This window comes from Ochotona curzoniae, unplaced genomic scaffold (genome assembly GCF_017591425.1).
Source record: "Ochotona curzoniae isolate NIBS_2020 unplaced genomic scaffold, NIBS_Ocur_1.0 contig_2235, whole genome shotgun sequence".
Lineage (NCBI taxonomy): Eukaryota > Metazoa > Chordata > Mammalia > Lagomorpha > Ochotonidae > Ochotona > Ochotona curzoniae.
The window spans coordinates 1,237,310-1,253,438 of record NW_024465384.1 but is presented as its reverse complement, the minus strand read 5'-3'; the positions used below and the strand labels follow the sequence as shown (position 1 = coordinate 1,253,438).

The window sequence follows — 16,129 nt, the reverse complement described above, 5'->3', positions numbered from 1 at the left end:
AAAAATCTTCCATCTGTTGGTTTACTCTCCAGATGACTACAATGGCCAGACCTGGGAGTCTGGAAGTTTTTGCGTCTCCCACGAGGGTGTAGGGACCCAAGCAGTTGGGCCATTCTCCTCTGATTTCTCAGGCCTTTAGCAGGCCGCTGGATAGGAAGTAGAGCAGCCAGGACGCGAGCCGGAGCTTGTATAGGGTGCTGGTGCCATAGTTAGAAACTTAGCTTGCTACATCACCAGCCCCTGATACTGATTTTAACGGGGTTGAGACTGTAGAGAGGGGTTACAGTTCAATGACACCTTTTTTTCCTCCCCAAATTACCTATTTCCTTGTGTTTTTATATTATTAAAGAGGGGGCTAGAGTGGATTCTGGTTAGTGGAGGGAGTGGGGAATTGAGGTGGTGGTGAAGTTGAAGTTTGATTTTTTTTTTAAAGATTTATTTTATTTTTATTACAAAGTCAGATATACAGAGAGGAGGAGAGACAGAGAGGAAGATCTTCTGTCCGATGATTCACTCCCCAAGTGAGCACAACGGCCGAGGCTATGCCGATTCGAGGCCAGGATCCAAGAACTTCTTCTGGGTCTCCCACACAGGTACAGGGTCCCAAGACTTTGGGCCGTCCTCCACTGCTTTCCCGGGCCACAAGCAGGGAGCTGGATGGGAAGTGGAGCTGCTGGGATTAGAACAGGCGACCATATGGGATCCCGGTGCGTTCAAGGCGAGGACTTTAGCTGCTAGGCCACGCTGCCAGGCCCTGAAGTTTGATTTGAGTTCACGTTTAGCTTTGTATTTGGAAAGCTGCTCTCTTTTGTTCATTTTGCACAGATTTTTATCGGGTAGAAATATAATGTAGATGAAACTGCCAGTGCTTCTGATACCAGTAGGAGTTGAATTTGGCTAGTGTTGACTTGTTCTATTACATTTCTTTTAGAGTTATTTATTTTTATTGGAAAGGCAGATGTACAGAGAGGAAGATCTTCAGTCTGATGAGTTGCTCCCCAAGTGGCCACAGTGGCTGGTGCTGGGCCGATCTGAAGCCAGGAGCCAGGAACTTCTTTCTGGGTCTCCCACTCAGGTGCAGGGTCCCAATGCTTTGGGCCGTCCTCGACTGCTTTCTCAGGCCACAAGCAGGGAGCTGGATGGGAAGTGCAGCCGCTGGGATTAGAACTGGTGTCCATATGGGATCCTGGTGCATTCAAGGACCTTAACCACTATGCTATTGCGCTGGGCCCATTTATGACATTTTATTTTTTGGATTTTTGTATTTCCGCTGGCTGCTGTGTTGTTGTCTTCCCGCTTGTGAGGCAGGATTATAGAGTTAGTAGCCTTTTTTTTTTTTTCCCCTGCATCTCGACCATTTGTTTCATAATTTGGCTCCTCATAATTTTGAAAAAATTGTCATTGATTAGAAGAGTTAGCTGGAATTGAAATCTAAAACTTCCCTTGGGTTGAGATGGTAGGTTGCAGTCCTTGACAGCTACTGCCACCTCGCCCTGTCGTGACAGATGGCCTTCGCTCCCGGTTGTGACCCACTGCTGACTTTCCAGAGCATGAATCTCGTGTGTTCCCCACTCTGGCTCTGACTGTGTCCTGCGCACTCCGTGACTCCGCAGGAACTTGCAGTTGGATGTCCTCGCTGCTGGCATTTACAGCAGGAAGTGAATGCAACTGTGACGCGCCGTGCCAGAAACCCATTTGTTAGAAAAATTACAGCTTCCTGAAATTCAGCACGATTTCCTCATCACAGCAAGAATAAACCTGGTTTCTATTACTTTTGAAGAATGTACTTTGCACTTGATATATGGTGAATGTTTTTGGTGGTGTATATATTGCAGGATTTCAAACCTGAGTTGCACTGTAAAGACCTCTGATATGCCAGAGTACAATCTGTTTAAGGCATTGGAAAAAATCCAGCCAATCGCATTGGATATAATGAATTTAATCATGAAAAAGATTTGTCTCACAGACTTCAGAAATGATTCAGATTGTTTACGGTTTGTGATATTAACCTCTTCATTTATAATTGAATCTGTTTCGTGGTTCGTGTTGGTCACCATGTGTTTCTGTCCATTTTAAATTTCTTGCTGAGGATCTCCGCTTTCTCTTTTGTTAGAAATTGCATGTTAGACCTTAAAGTCTATATCATCGCCAGTTTAATTGTATAAAAGCATCGTGTGTATTTGAAGGTGTGGCATTTGATGGTAAGACGGACAAATGTTTGCCGGATGGAATGCAGAAACATTTTGTTGTTGTAAAGACACGCTATGCTTGAGTAAGAGAAATATAAACAAATACTTGCATGTTACCCTTTCTGGTATTCCAATCCGGAATACTTGTTTGGGAAGTCACTATCCCATCAGTCTTCATATTTGGCCTTGCCCACCTATGGCGGACTCTACGTCTGCTTTGGCAGTCTCAGGCTAGCTGACCCCACACCTGGGTTCGTAATCCTCACTTCGTATTGTTGTCATTGAGAAACAAAGAAGAACCAGTGCCCGCGTCTCACCCCCCACCAAACTCCAGAAATCATGTTTTAGTGGGTCTGGGGTGGGCGGCCTCCGTGCGGAAGTCCAGAAAACTCCCCGAGGAATTCTGATGTGTAGCTTGGGTGGAGACTTAATTGGCTATTGCGGATGAGGTAAGAATTGGTAAGTGATCTGTACTTTTCCTGCCCCATCCTCTGTCTGGTGCTAACCGTAAACATACGGCTCCTAACGATGCCATATGTGCACAGGTTGAAAATTCAGTGGTTAGAAGAGGTTTATCACTGGAGTTGAAGAGTGTAAGTGTAAGCTGAGATTAGATTATGCCAGGACATGTGGCATTTTTGAAGAATTAGCTTCAGAGTATAGCTGGGAAAGGGAATGAATACAGGGAGCAGGAAGTTGTCATATTGGTAATACCAACAGTATAGAGGGGTGTTGAAGAGCATGTGGCTGGAGAGGGTGGTAAGAAGAGAGCAAAGTTGGAATCAGCTCTGGCTCTTGGGACTTGCTGTAGCGGAATGGAACTGGAAGCCAGTCTGGGCTCTAAGTCTGGAAGCGGAAGCTGCGTTTCCTCCCCTCCACAGGAGGTGTTAATTGTGGCTTGTCCTTCTGCGAGAACAGAAAGTGGTAATAGCAAAAATGGATAGACTCAAGTTCTCCTTTTACACAAATGTGTTCTTTGCTTAATGGCCAAAGTCTCAAAGTCCTTATTGGTATTTCTGCAGCTTTTAATAAGGATTACTTAGGAGCACTTCTTAAAAATGTTAATGTCTGGATGCTGCTCTTGAACTTTGTGGTATGGGACTGCTGCATTACGGTGAAAAAACAAAATAAAACAACACCTGTGTTTCTCAAGATTAACCAAACTTTGTTTACCACATTATTAGCATTTTCATTGTCCTTTATGTGATTATTTATGCTTATAAAAATAAAGTGACTTACTTTTGACAGTCTGGGGATGAGTATTCAGAACCAATGGTGTAAGATACTTCTTGGATGAGCCCAGCACAGTGGCTCAATTGACTAATTCTCCATCTGCAAATGCTGGGATCTCATATGGGTGCGAGTTTATATCTCAGCTATTCCACTTTCCATCCAGCTCCCTGCTGGTGGCCTGGGAAAGCAGTCAAGGATGGCCCAAAACCTTGGGACCCTGCACCCACACGGGATACCCAGAAGAAGTTCCTGGCTCCTGGTTTCAGATCAGTTCAGCTCCGGCCGTTGGAGCCACTTGGGGGGGTGAACTGGCAGACTGAAGATCATTCTCTCCTCTCTGTACATCTACCTTTCCAGTAACAGTAATTTCTTGTTTGCTTACTTCCTGTCTGTCTGTCTCTCTCTTTTAAAGACCCTTAATGGAATGCTTCTGTCTCTTTTGGAGTACCTGCGTTCAGGTCCTGGCTCTGTTAGTGGGCACCCTCAAAGACAGCACACGGGAGAGGCCTGGGTTGAGTTTGGGTTCCTGGTTTCGGCCTGGCACAGTCTGAGCTATTGTGGGTATTTGGCTAATGAGCCAGGAGATGGAAGATCTCTTTCTGTGTCTCTTCCTTTCAAACAAATGAAAAATTAAGAAATGCTAAAGAGGCTGAGGCAGGTGTTTGGTAAGACACGTGTGTACCTGGTTGCATTGCTGGGCCTTGGCTCCTGCGTGTAGCTTGCTGTTCATTCAGGCTCTGGGAGGCGGTGCTCACCGCTCACGTGATGGGGTTCCTGTCAGCACACGGAAGGCCTGGGCATAGTTCCTGGTTTCTGGATTTAACACCCCTGCCCAGCCCTGGCTGCTCTGGGCATTTCGGGGAGTAAATTAGCAGATGAGGGCTCTTGCAGGCACCCTGCCACCCGTGTGTTTGTGAGCCTCCTTTTCTCCCCCTTTTACTCCTCTTTGTCTCTGCCTTTCAAACAAAAAGACTAATCCAAATCTATTGAAAGGCAATACAGAAGACAGAATCTTGTTTTAAAATTAAACTTTTACTATCATGTGGGGAATATATGTAATTTGCAATAGCATAAACTGTAAAAATCTCTGTGTAGCTATTAAGGAAAAGGTCATGAGGCTGGTGTTGTGGCGTGGCAGGTAAAGCTTTTGCCTGCAATGCTGCCATCCCTTAGTAGGTGGCTGGTCCTTGTCACTGCCCTGCTTCCTGCTTATGGCCTGGGTGAGGTAGCACTGGCTCCTGCCACCCACGTAGGGTAGCTGGAATAAGCTCCAGCTCCTGGCTTCAGCCACTAAGGCCATCTAGAGAACGAGCTAGTCAGTGGAACATCTCTCTGTCTCTCCCTCTTTTTGTCAGAGATGACTTTGAATATCATTTTGGGAGCTATGCCTTGGTGATTCTGATACAGGCAGGTGCATTTATTTGTTTATCTACCTATTTATTTGTATTGGAAAATGGATATATGGAGAGGAAGAGAGATAGAGAGGAAGATCTTCTGTCCGATGATTCAATCCCCAAGTGGCCACAATGGCTGTAACTGAGCCAATCTGAAGCCAGGAGCCAGGAGTTTCTTCCAGGTCTCCCACTCTCCCACATGGGTGCAGAGTCTCAAGGTTTTGGGCCATCTTCTGCTGCTTTCTCAGCCCATAAGCAGGGAGCTGGAAGGAAAGTAGAGCAGCTGGGACACGAACTGGCACCCACCTAGAATGCTAGCACTTGTAGGTGGAGCTTGTTGAGCCACCATGCCCGCCCCAGTACAGCTAGTTTTTACGTGAAAGTTGGGGAAGTACTCAACTAGACACAACAGCTTTCATTTATACTGCGTGGTTTCAATGCCAGTTACATACTGGAATTGCCTGGTGAAATTCTGACCAATATTCTTGAAAAATCTCTTAGCAATATGCATGGATTAGGACCCTGGGCATCAGTGGTGTTAAAATGTTTTGCCAGGTAGTTGTAATCTGTACTATGGGTTGAACATTGAAAGACAATGAAAATGGGTTATGGGGAGGTGAGTGCTTGGCCTAAGTGATCAAGCTGCCAGTTCAGATACCCATATACCAAGTTGAATACAAAACCCAGGATGCAGCTTCCTGGTAGTGGGTACACTGGAGACCCCACATGGTCCCAATGGTCAGGACTGAGCCGGGTCGAAGCCAGGAGCCTCTTCTAGGTCTCCCATGTGGCTGGCAGGGGCTTTAACTCTCGAGCCATTTTACTCTGCTTTCCCCAGCCGTTAGCAAGGAGCTGGATTGGAAGTGGAGGAGCAAGGACGCAAATCGACACCCCTAATTGGATGTCCATCCAACATCGGCCGTTGCGCTCACTTGGGGAGTGAATCATCGGACGGCAGCAGCTTTACCCACTGTGCTACCCCTTCAAAAAAGTAAATCTTAGAAAAAATAAAAAGATAATGCTGAACATTAGTTTTATTTTATATTAAATACAGAGACTTGTTCCAGGAAGCTTTGGAAGTTAATGGAAACTGTAATGAGACTGTGAATGTTTAGGCACAGGTTTGGCCTAGCAGTTAAGATGTCCCTGGGGAAGCACAGCTCTTGTCTCAGAGTCCCCGGTTCAGTACCTTGCCCTTGCTCTTGACTTGAGCTGCTTGCTAATGCAGATTCGGAGTGGCAGCAGCGACTCAAGTAATTCGTTTCCTGGATCCTGACTTCAGCTTGACCTGCCTTTTGTTTTGTTTTAATTTGTGTATTTGAAAGGCAGAGTTACAGAGATCTTTGGCCTGCTGCTTTGCTTCTGAGGCCACTGTCAGTCTCCCAAGTGAGTGGCGGGGACCCAGACATGTGGGTTCTCTTGTGCTGCTTTGCCCAGGGTGTTAGCCGGGAGCTAGATTGGAAGTGGAGCAGCCAGGACACAAACCAGTATGCATATGGGATACTGATGTCTCAAGCTCTAGCTTAAAGTGCTGTGCCACCAAACTGGCCTCATTCGCTTGAGTTTTCATGCGCTCTGGGAGTTTGGTTTCTTTTCTCTAATTGTTTTGTCTTGGAGATAAAGAGTGTGATTTTAAAGTCAGTCACGATCTTCTGGGACATCGGTCCTCATCTTTGCAGTGCGGGCAGTGGCAGGGACTAGCCTGCATCCCGTGGCACAATCCTCTGTTACCTTCATGGTCCTCGTCTTCTAGATTCACACAAAAAAAATGTTATTCTAACTAGATTCCTGTATTCATGGACACTGATGCAACATTTGCCAAAGAGGAAATTATTCTTCGGTATATTAAAATGTATTCAGAGTTTGGGTGCTCACCATCCTCAGTTCATTGGTAGTCCAACTAGCAGTTAACCTCCTTTGTAGAGAGAGGGCTTCTCGAAGGATAGATGCTTTCTCAGGACCTGGGCAGTGTGACGCTCACAGGGCCACTGCAGTTGCTACGGGGCTTTTGTAGCCCTGAGGACTTTTATTTTTTGTTATTTACATTTCTTCGATATTGTTGGACTTTTAAAGTGTGCTTATTTCGTACTCTGCCTGTTTGAATGTCAGATATGTTTGTCTGACCTTCGCGCAGTCCCAAGTCCATCACCCAGGCCCAGTGCGTGGCCGTGCTGGTGGTTGTTCAGGTGGTGTGTTGTTTTGCGTTATCTGAGATGGCATGGTTTTCTGAGAATAGAGGTTTGGATGAATTCACTTGCACAGGATGACCTGTGTGTCTGCATAGTTCTGTATTTCATAGCATTGTCTCATAATAGTTCCTTATGGTAGGTATTCATTGAGTACCTACTTAGGAATGCCCAGGTAGTATGCCAGTTACTTTGAGAGATTTTGGGAAAAAGGGCGTGGGAAAGAAAGAGTGAACCAGAGATACACTTGTGAGAAATATCAACTCATGCCAACATGGAGTGTATGTGCTGTCTTCGTAAGCCTGGACTGTTGGAGGAATGCATTCTGAAGTCTTTCAGCATAGAGAAGCTCCAGGAACGGGGTTGTTGGGGTGGGCATTGTGGCACCACACGCTAAGCTATCAGATGGGGTGCCCACACTTCCTACTGGATTGTTGTTTCAACTCCTGACCACTGTTTCTGATTTTGCTTCCTGCCACTGGGCCTGGGAAGCAGCAAATGATGGCTGCAGTACCCAGACTCCTTCTAACCGCGTGGAAAACCTGGATGGGTTTTGGGATCCTGGCTTCAGCCTGGCCCAGTTCTTGAGAAGTGTGCCTGTGTGTGGATGATGTTTTTCTCCCTTTCCTCCTCTCTCTCCTCTTGCCCCTTCTCCTCCTCTCTCCCTCTCTCCTTTCCTCCCCCCCCTCCGCTACCCCACCCTCTCAAGTAAATAAACAAATCTCAAGGCAATCAAAAAAAAATTATAGTAAGAGTAAACTGTTTCTTATTGAGTTGCATTTTATTTGGTGGAATATTTAATGTTAAAGAGCATCTTAAATTTAGTGCTTTATACGTATATTTAAAAATATGTAGAAATATGTTTCTGTAGTTTAAGCATTTAAGAAATTACTGGGATAGGAATATGTTCATAATGTATTAGGGGAAAGAGTAAACAGCTTTTTAAAGCAGTGTGGATCCCTGTAAGGACTGTATATTGTAAGCATGGTGTGAGAAGCACAAGCTGTGGAGTCTGTCCAGTGGGTAGTTTTGTCATTTATTGTCCAAGTGACCCTGAATAAGTTGCTTTGCTTCTCTTTTCTGAATTTTTTTGAGACTTGTTTATTTTATTTGAAAGGCAAGGGGGAGAGAGAGAGAGAGCTTCCATCTGCTGGCTCCCTCCTGAAGTGGGTGCAGTGGCCTGGCTCGGCCACACTGCAGCCAGGAACCAGGAGCTTCATCTGGGCCTCAAGTGTGGGTGGTAGAAGCCCGACAAACACTGACGGCATCCTGCACAGCCTGCTCAGCTACAGCACCGGCTCCCCTTTGCTTTCATTTTTGTAAAATACTGATGTTCCTGGTGCCTTGGGGGCGGGGAACATGAGGATTAAATGGGCTAAAATCTCTAAAACATTTATCACGAGGGCTGACTTGAGCTAAGCACTGATGGGGTGCGAGCTATTTTATTCTTTATAGATATGATGGTATAACATAGTATGAACAAATTTTATAAAATACAAACATCTTTTAAAATGTGAATATCAGAATAAAAAATGCTTTGAAAGATAATCCCCAAAATATTTTTTCGTGAGTTTCCTAAGATACTTAGAATTGTTTGTTTTTCTGTAATTCCTTTCTTTACCCCTGTCACGAACATACATTTTTAGTATAATAACGAGATTTCGTCTCAGTGTTCATGTTTGAAATCATTGCATTGCATAGTCTAGAGCTAGTTAGGAAATTAAGCTACAAAGAGCGTATGATTTTTGTCTTTAAGCTTTTTACAGTTAGTATAGGAAACTTGGAGGAAATACAGAGGAACAAGTCTTAAAAACTTGTTAAGGTTTATGACATTCCCTACACAGTGTCTTTGACAGATCACGCAGTCTATATTTTGAAGTAAATTTATTCTCTTTGTTTTTCTGGGCGCATAGCCGTCCGTGTGTTAGGAAATTTTCTTGTATCTGTCTGCTTTTGTGTAACTGACATGAACCCTAGGTTTTCAAGTGTTTAAATAGGCAGAATAAATCTGGCACTTCTTCTGGAATAATGAGAGGAAGCAGGACACCAGTCTGTTTCCCGTGGATACTGTGCGGCTCAGCGCGTGGGGCTGCAGGACCGGGCCTCGCGTCGGCTGTGCACCGCGCTGACCACGGCTGCTGCTCCTGCCTACGGACATTAGCCAGAGAATTCATGAGAAAGGGGCAGTGTGGAAAACCAAACAGATTTCACATTTTTACACCAAAACAAACTTAACTTTAAAAAAAAATTATTTATTTATTTATTTATTTATTTGAAAAGCAGAACCATCGAGACGAGAGGAGAGAGACAGATCTTTCATCTCTTGTGTTTTTCCAGATGACCACAGGCCAAAACTGGAGCCCAAAACCTCTTCCGGATCTCCCATGTGGGTGCAGGGACCCAAGCACTTGGGCCATCCTCTGCTGCTTTTCCAGGCATGTCAGCAGGGAACTGGATCAGAAGTGGATCAGTCAGCTCTCGATTTAACGTCCATGAGAGATGCTGGCTCTGCAGGTAGAGGCTTAACTTGCTATGCCCCCACTGCCAGCCCCTGAACAGGTTTTTTGTTTTTTTTTTTTTTTTAAAGGGTGTATTTTTTTTTATTTGAAAGGCTGAGAGAGGAAGAAACAACAATTTTTGTATCCACTGATGATTTTTCCAAATGTCTACAGTGGTTGGGCTGGTGCAAATCTAGGAACTTCTAGATTTCCCAAAAGGACACAGGGGCCTAAGCACTTGGACCAGCCTCCAGTTTGCTTCCCAGGCGCATTATTAGGGAGCTGGATTGGACAATAACTGGTGCCCATATGGGGTGCTGGTGGTGGCTTTACTGGCTATGCCACAATGCCCTTCTCTAAACTTTGCTTTTAATTCCACGTTTATATATCACAGGTTCTGATGGTATGGAAGCGTTAACTAGGAGTATGAGCATGAGCGCATGAAATAGATGCTCACTAGCATTAGTCATTAGGGAGATGCTGATCAGACCTCAGCAAGTTATCATTATTACCAGAATGGGAAATAAGTGTGGTGAAGATGAAGAAGCAGCTATGCTGGTGGGTGTATAAAATGGCTTAGCTTCTAAGGAGAATATTTGGGCAAGTGTACAAAAAGTTACATGTTGGGACCAGGGTTCTGATGGAGAAGCTTCAGTCGCATGTGAGACTCCACTGCTGCCAGCTCCCTGATAAAGTGCCTGGGAAAGCAGCGGAAGTCGTGAGTGCTTGGGGCGCTGCCGTCCATGTGGTAGACCCAGAAATGTTCCACGCCCTTGGCTTCAGCCCGGCCCAGCCCTGGCTGCCGTGGCCATTTGGGGAGAGGACCAGCGTATGGAAATCAGTCTCTCTCTCTCTCTTTCTCTCTCTCTCTCTCTCTCTTTACACCCCCTCTCTCTGCAACTCTTTCAAATAAATCATTAAATACAAAAAAAAAGATTACTCCATGGGTGGGAAATGTTACATTTAGAATTGCTGTGACATCTTACAGTTTTACTTCCAGATCCGTGCACAGAATAATTGAAAACAGCTACGCAAGCAAGCGGCACACACACGCCTGCTTATAGCACTGGAACTTTGATAACCAAAACGTGTCCCCTCAGTGAGTACATGGGTGAGGACAGAACACGCTCAAGTCAGAAAGTGGCAGAATACTGAGCCACGTCAGCGAAGTTCTAACTGAGGAAGCGCCATGGGTGTCCCGAACACTTGATGCCAAAGTTGAGAATCCAGCTATGTATGATTCCATTTTTATGAATGTCTAAAGTGAGTCTGGGAGAAGAATGTTTGTTGGTGATTGCTCGGCACTTGGGGGAAGGGACAGTGGTGTTTTACTTCCAATCCATGGCACTTTTTGGAACTAGATACGAGGGATTGTTTTGCAGCGTTGCAAATATATTGGATGGTACAGAATCATTCACTTTAAAATGGGTAATTTTATGTTATATGAATGATATTTCATTGAATTTTTTTTTTAAAGATTGACCTTTTTTTAAAATAAAAAGATTTACAAGAGAGGGAAAGAATGTCTATCTGCTGGTTGATTCCCCAAGTGGTCACAATAGCCAGTGCTGAGCCAATCCTAAACCAGGAGCCAGGAGCTTCTTCTGGGTCTCCCCACATGGGTGCAGGGTACCAGGGCATTGGGCTGTCCTCCACTGCTTTCCCAGGCCCAAGCAGGGAGCTGGATGGGAAGTGGAGCAGCCGGGACATGAACCATCATCCAGATGGGGTCCCAGTGGTTGCAGGGTGAGGAATTAGCTAATGGAGGCTACTGCACCGGGCCAGAGTGAATTGTTTCTTAAAATCTTGTGGATATTTGCTAGTAAAGCAGGTGTGTATTGTGATGATGGTTATAGTCAACGTTTCTTGAATGTTTACTCTAGACCGAAAGCTTCACAGTGTAAGGGAACATACAGGAACAGCAGAAGCGAAGAGGTGTGTGTGTATGAAAGAGGTGTATTCGTGGGTTTAGAATATTTCCATTTTGGGCCCGGCGCGGTGGCGCAAGTGGTTAAAGGTCCTCACCTTGCACGCCCGGGATCCCATATGGGCGCCGGTTCTAATCCCGGCAGCCCCGCTTCCCTTCCAGCTCCCTGCCTGTGGCCCGGGAAAGCAGTCGAGGACGGCCCAAAGCTTTGGGAACCTGCACCCGCGTGGGAGACCCGGAAGAGGCTCCTGGCTTCGGATCGGCATAGTATCGACCCGTTGCGCTCACTTGGGGAGTGAATCATTGGACGGAAGATCTTCCTCTCTGTCTCTCCTCTCTGTACATCCGCCTTTCCAATAAAAAAAATAATAATAAAAATAAATCTTAAAAAAAAAGAATATTTCCATTTTAAAATATTGGCTTTAGATTTGTTTTAAAATATTTATGGGGCTAATGTGACCCATCCCTTGTCCCAGTCCTCAGTCAGGTACTGGGATCTAGTCCTGCTGGACTGGCCCCCAGTCCTGGCTTTTGTGTAGGCTGTCATGTGGTTGTCAGCAATGTTCCAGGCTAGCAGTCACAACTCAGGACTCGGGGCCGTCCCACGTGGGCTGGTGCGCGAGTCCAACCCCTGCAGATCTTCTCGTGGGAGTCCCACGTGGGCTGGTGCACGAGTCCGACCCCTGCAGATCTTCCGGTCTCTCTTCTTCAAACCACCAGTTCTCAGTCCTTTTGCTTATCTGTAAGTACAGTGGCCCTGTTGATGGGTGTCCCTCAAGATCCATTCCGCACCTACATGTATGGTGGCTTTACCGTTGCTTTTCCTAAGCAGTAGTTCGGCTTCTTCAAGTCCCCAGAGCTCGCCGCTAGGTGACCAGCGAGTGAAGCCGGTGCTGTTGGAGCACTCGCTGCCTGGGCCAAGATGGCTCTGCTTCTCTTTAAGCAGCCAGTCCAGGCTGCATCTCTCCCCCACCAGGCAAAAGCGGCCAGTGGGGTTGAATGGGTTGAGGGTCCTGTTTGCGCGCCCAGCCCTGTTCCCTGAATTTTTTCAAATCCCCCCATATAGTACATGTTAACAATTTAGCGTTTAGCGATTATAATATTTAGATGTGATTTTACATCTTGTGGTTTTTGATGATGTTGTCTGAGACAATATGCTCATATTGCTAATGTCTCCTATCTTTTTCTGTCCCTTAAGTGCCTATGGAAAATGGTGTTTTGAGAACTGTCTTTATCTTGGTTTCTATTGACAGTGAACACAAGAAATTTAATGACATTCATGAGATTGTTTCAAGTATTTTTATTTCCAAAGGAGCTACAAAACAGATGGAGGAGGATCATTTCCTGAATGCAGATTGCGGAGTCCTCCTGGGGCTATTTCCAAGCACCCAACCCGAGTCTGCTCTGTTACTGCCGCCTGGAAGTGTCGCACTGATTGGGAATTCTGTTTTGTCTCGGTTCTAGCACATGCAGATGACGATCCAGGCTCTCCAGGATGAGCTGCGGATCCAGAGGGATCTGAATCAACTGTTTCAGCAGGACAGCAGCAGCAGGAGTGGCGAGCCGTGCGTGGCCGAGCTGACGGAGGAGAACTTCCAGAGGCTGCACGCCGAGCATGAGAGGCAGGCCAAGGAGCTGTTCCTGCTCCGCAAGACCCTGGAGGAGATGGAGCTGCGCATCGAGACCCAGAAGCAGACCCTCAACGCTCGGGACGAATCCATCAAGAAGCTGCTGGAGATGCTGCAGAGCAAAGGGCTGTCTGCCAAGGCCACGGAGGAGGACCACGAGAGAACGAGGCGGCTGGCAGAGGCGGAGATGCACGTCCACCACCTGGAGAGCCTGCTGGAGCAGAAGGAGAAGGAGAACAGCTTGCTGAGAGAGGTGAGTGAGCGCCGTCTGGGCCGGGCTGAGAGAGGTGAGTGAGCGCCGTCTGGGCCGGGCCGACCCAGTGCCTGCCTCGTTTCCCCAGTGAATCAGCAGTTTGGCTTCCTTCCCTCGCGGGTCTTCCTGCTGCGGGGAGGCGCCTCGCTGGCCTGCTCTCTGATCTGTCTCTGTGTGGGCTGGCCCCATCTGGCACATACGCTGCCTCCCCCGCTCCCCACCTCCATGCAGCAGGGCCCGAGTTCTGACTTGTTACTCAGCTCGAGGTTCGTTCACGGAGACGGGGCCAAACGGAACCAGGGATGCTAAATGCTGCTTGAATAGTGAACGAGAGGATCAGCAGCCACCTCAGTTGAGTTTACGTGTGCCGATAAAGTCCTTGGCAGCAGTGATGGATGTTTGCCTCGTGGTTTCCATGGAAACCGTTACTCTCCTGGAAGAGATAAGTGATCGGGACCGTTTGCTGTCCTGGAGGCACACCTAGAGGAGATCGTAGGGACACACGGTTACTGGGTTGGAAGGAAAGCTCAGACCCGAGCTGACTCCCTGGCTGCTGATAATTTTTTGCGTTTCTAGGTCATCCTCATTTAAATAAAGCACAAAATGACAATTCATCTGATATTTAAAAAATGATAGCTGCTTGTAACTTTTCTAAAATGATCAGATTTCAGAACAATTTTCACATCTGAATAGGGGGTAGGTAGAATCTCCAAATTGCGTTAATCTGAGTGCGAATGATTTCTTTTAAGATTTATTTATTTTTTTATTGCAAAGTCAGATATACAGAGAGGAGGAGAGACAGAGAGGAAGATCTTCTGTCTGATAATTCACTCCCCAATTGGCCGCAACAGCTGAAGCTGAGCCAGTCTGAAGCCAGGAGCCAGGAGCTCTTCCGGGTCCCCTGCGCGACTGCGGGGTCCCAAGGCTTTGGGCCGTCCTCCACTGCTTTCCCAGGCCACAAGCAGGGAGCTGGATGGGAAGTGGAGCATCCAGGATGTGAACAGAGGCTTGAGACTGCTGGCTCCTGGCTTCAGATGGGCTCAGCATTGGCCTTTATAGCCACCGGTGAAGTGAACCAGTGGAACGAAGATCCTTTTCTCTCTCTCTTTCTCCTTTCTGTAAATCTGCCTTTCTAATAAAAATAAATCAAGCTGGGCCCAGCGTAATTGCTCAGTGGCTAAATCCTTGCCTTGCATGCGTTGCGATGCCATATGGGCGCTGGGTCCTGTCCTGGCTGCTCCCCTCATGGGAGCTGCTCCTCACGTTACTGTGCGAGTTTTTGTGTTGCTTTGCTGTAGCCAATTTTCCTCTGGTTAATGGAGACACGAGGACATCTGTTGGACAAGTCAGGAATTGCAAGCAGGACTCTACAGGTGATTGTGTTAATTCACCAAAGTGTGAGACCTAAATTTTGCTTTCATTCTTTTTTGGCAAAAGGTTGAATGAGTTGATCAGTTGGCTGTGGAAGTTCTGATCCTCAATGCATGTGTGTATCAAGTGTTATCTAAAGGCCAGCTACGTTTCAATCCTGTATGTACTATTTTAATGTAGATTGATGCTTTCATGATAATTTAAAGAAAAACTGTTTGAAAACATATTTCATTCTGTTGCTATTTTTTTGCTCTTTTCAATATTTCAGCTACTAAACCTTGTTAATATAGCAGCTCTCGTGTAAGGATGTACAGGAGTTGAACATGCTAAAATTGAATAAATTGAATAAATTGGAGATGGTGACGGCTGAAAACATACTGCACTTTGACCTAGGTGGAATTAGGATACTGAAAAAGCCATGAGGGGCCTTTCGCTACTCCTTCTTTGTTTCTTTGTTTCCTTTTTTAAAAAAAGATTTATTTAGTTTTATTGGAAAGTCAGATACACAGAGAGGAAGATCTTCCATCCGATGATTCACTCCCCAAGCAGCCACAATAGCTGGAGCTGAACCAATCCGAAGCCAGGAGCCAGGAGCTGGGAGCTTCTTCTGGGTCTCCCATGTGGGTGCAGTGTCCCAAGGCTTTGGCCCATCCTTAACTGCTTTCCCAGGCCACAAACAGGGAGCTGGATGGGAGGCAGGGTGCCGGGATTAGAACTGGCACCCATATGGGATCCTAGTGCGATCAAGGCGAGGACCTCAACCACTATGCTATTGCATTGGACCCTCCTTTGTTTCTGACTCCCCTGTGCTGCTGATATACTTGATTTGACCGCAAGCAGAAGCAGAGTGGGAGAGCCCAAACAGGTGGCTGTAGGAACACAGTGAATTTCATAGCTCCGACCCCCACCAGTATCACATCTTGTGCCATTTTGTATCCTGAGGAACAGGCCTTGGGCCTGGAGGGACTGCGGTGAGCCGCACATATGCTAAACCAGGAGCGAGCTCCTTTTTGGCCTGACACATTACACTGGTCCCACAGGGAAAGCAGTCCTGACTTGGCATTCTGCAGGCTCTACCCAGGATAGGTCTAGGTGGTCCTGATACTTACTAATGGCCAGCAGGCCCAGATCCGCACCAGTGCCACATCGAGTGCTATTTTGTATACTGAGGAAAAGGTTCTGGGGGCCCTGAGGGAACAACAATGAGTCCCACATATGCGGAGCTGAGAGAGAACCCAAGTCAGACTCACCACATTGCACTGCTTCCATAGGGAAAACAGTACTGGCTTGGTATCCTACAGGTCCCACACAAAATAGATGTGAGTGGCCTCCAGAACTGATGGCCAGGAGGTTCCGGCAAGACCAGCTCTGCCGACAGCCCAGTGATTCAGGACAGCTGCTCGAACCAGGAGTGGGAGAGAGGCTGTGCAGGGATGGTACATCCGTAGCA

At 46.7% G+C, this 16,129-nt stretch overlaps 1 protein-coding gene across 4 annotated transcripts in view; it reads left to right on the top strand.

Annotated features, from left to right (window-relative positions):
- The window catches only part of ERC1 (ELKS/RAB6-interacting/CAST family member 1), a 276,756-nt gene that overhangs the window by 41,264 nt on the left and 219,363 nt on the right, over positions 1-16,129 (top strand). For all 4 annotated transcript variants that reach the window (XM_040972194.1, XM_040972193.1, XM_040972191.1 and 1 more), the window contains one exon: positions 12,892-13,308. In XM_040972194.1, the coding sequence (XP_040828128.1) occupies positions 12,892-13,308 (417 nt within the window). The remainder of the gene's footprint in view (positions 1-12,891; positions 13,309-16,129) is intronic.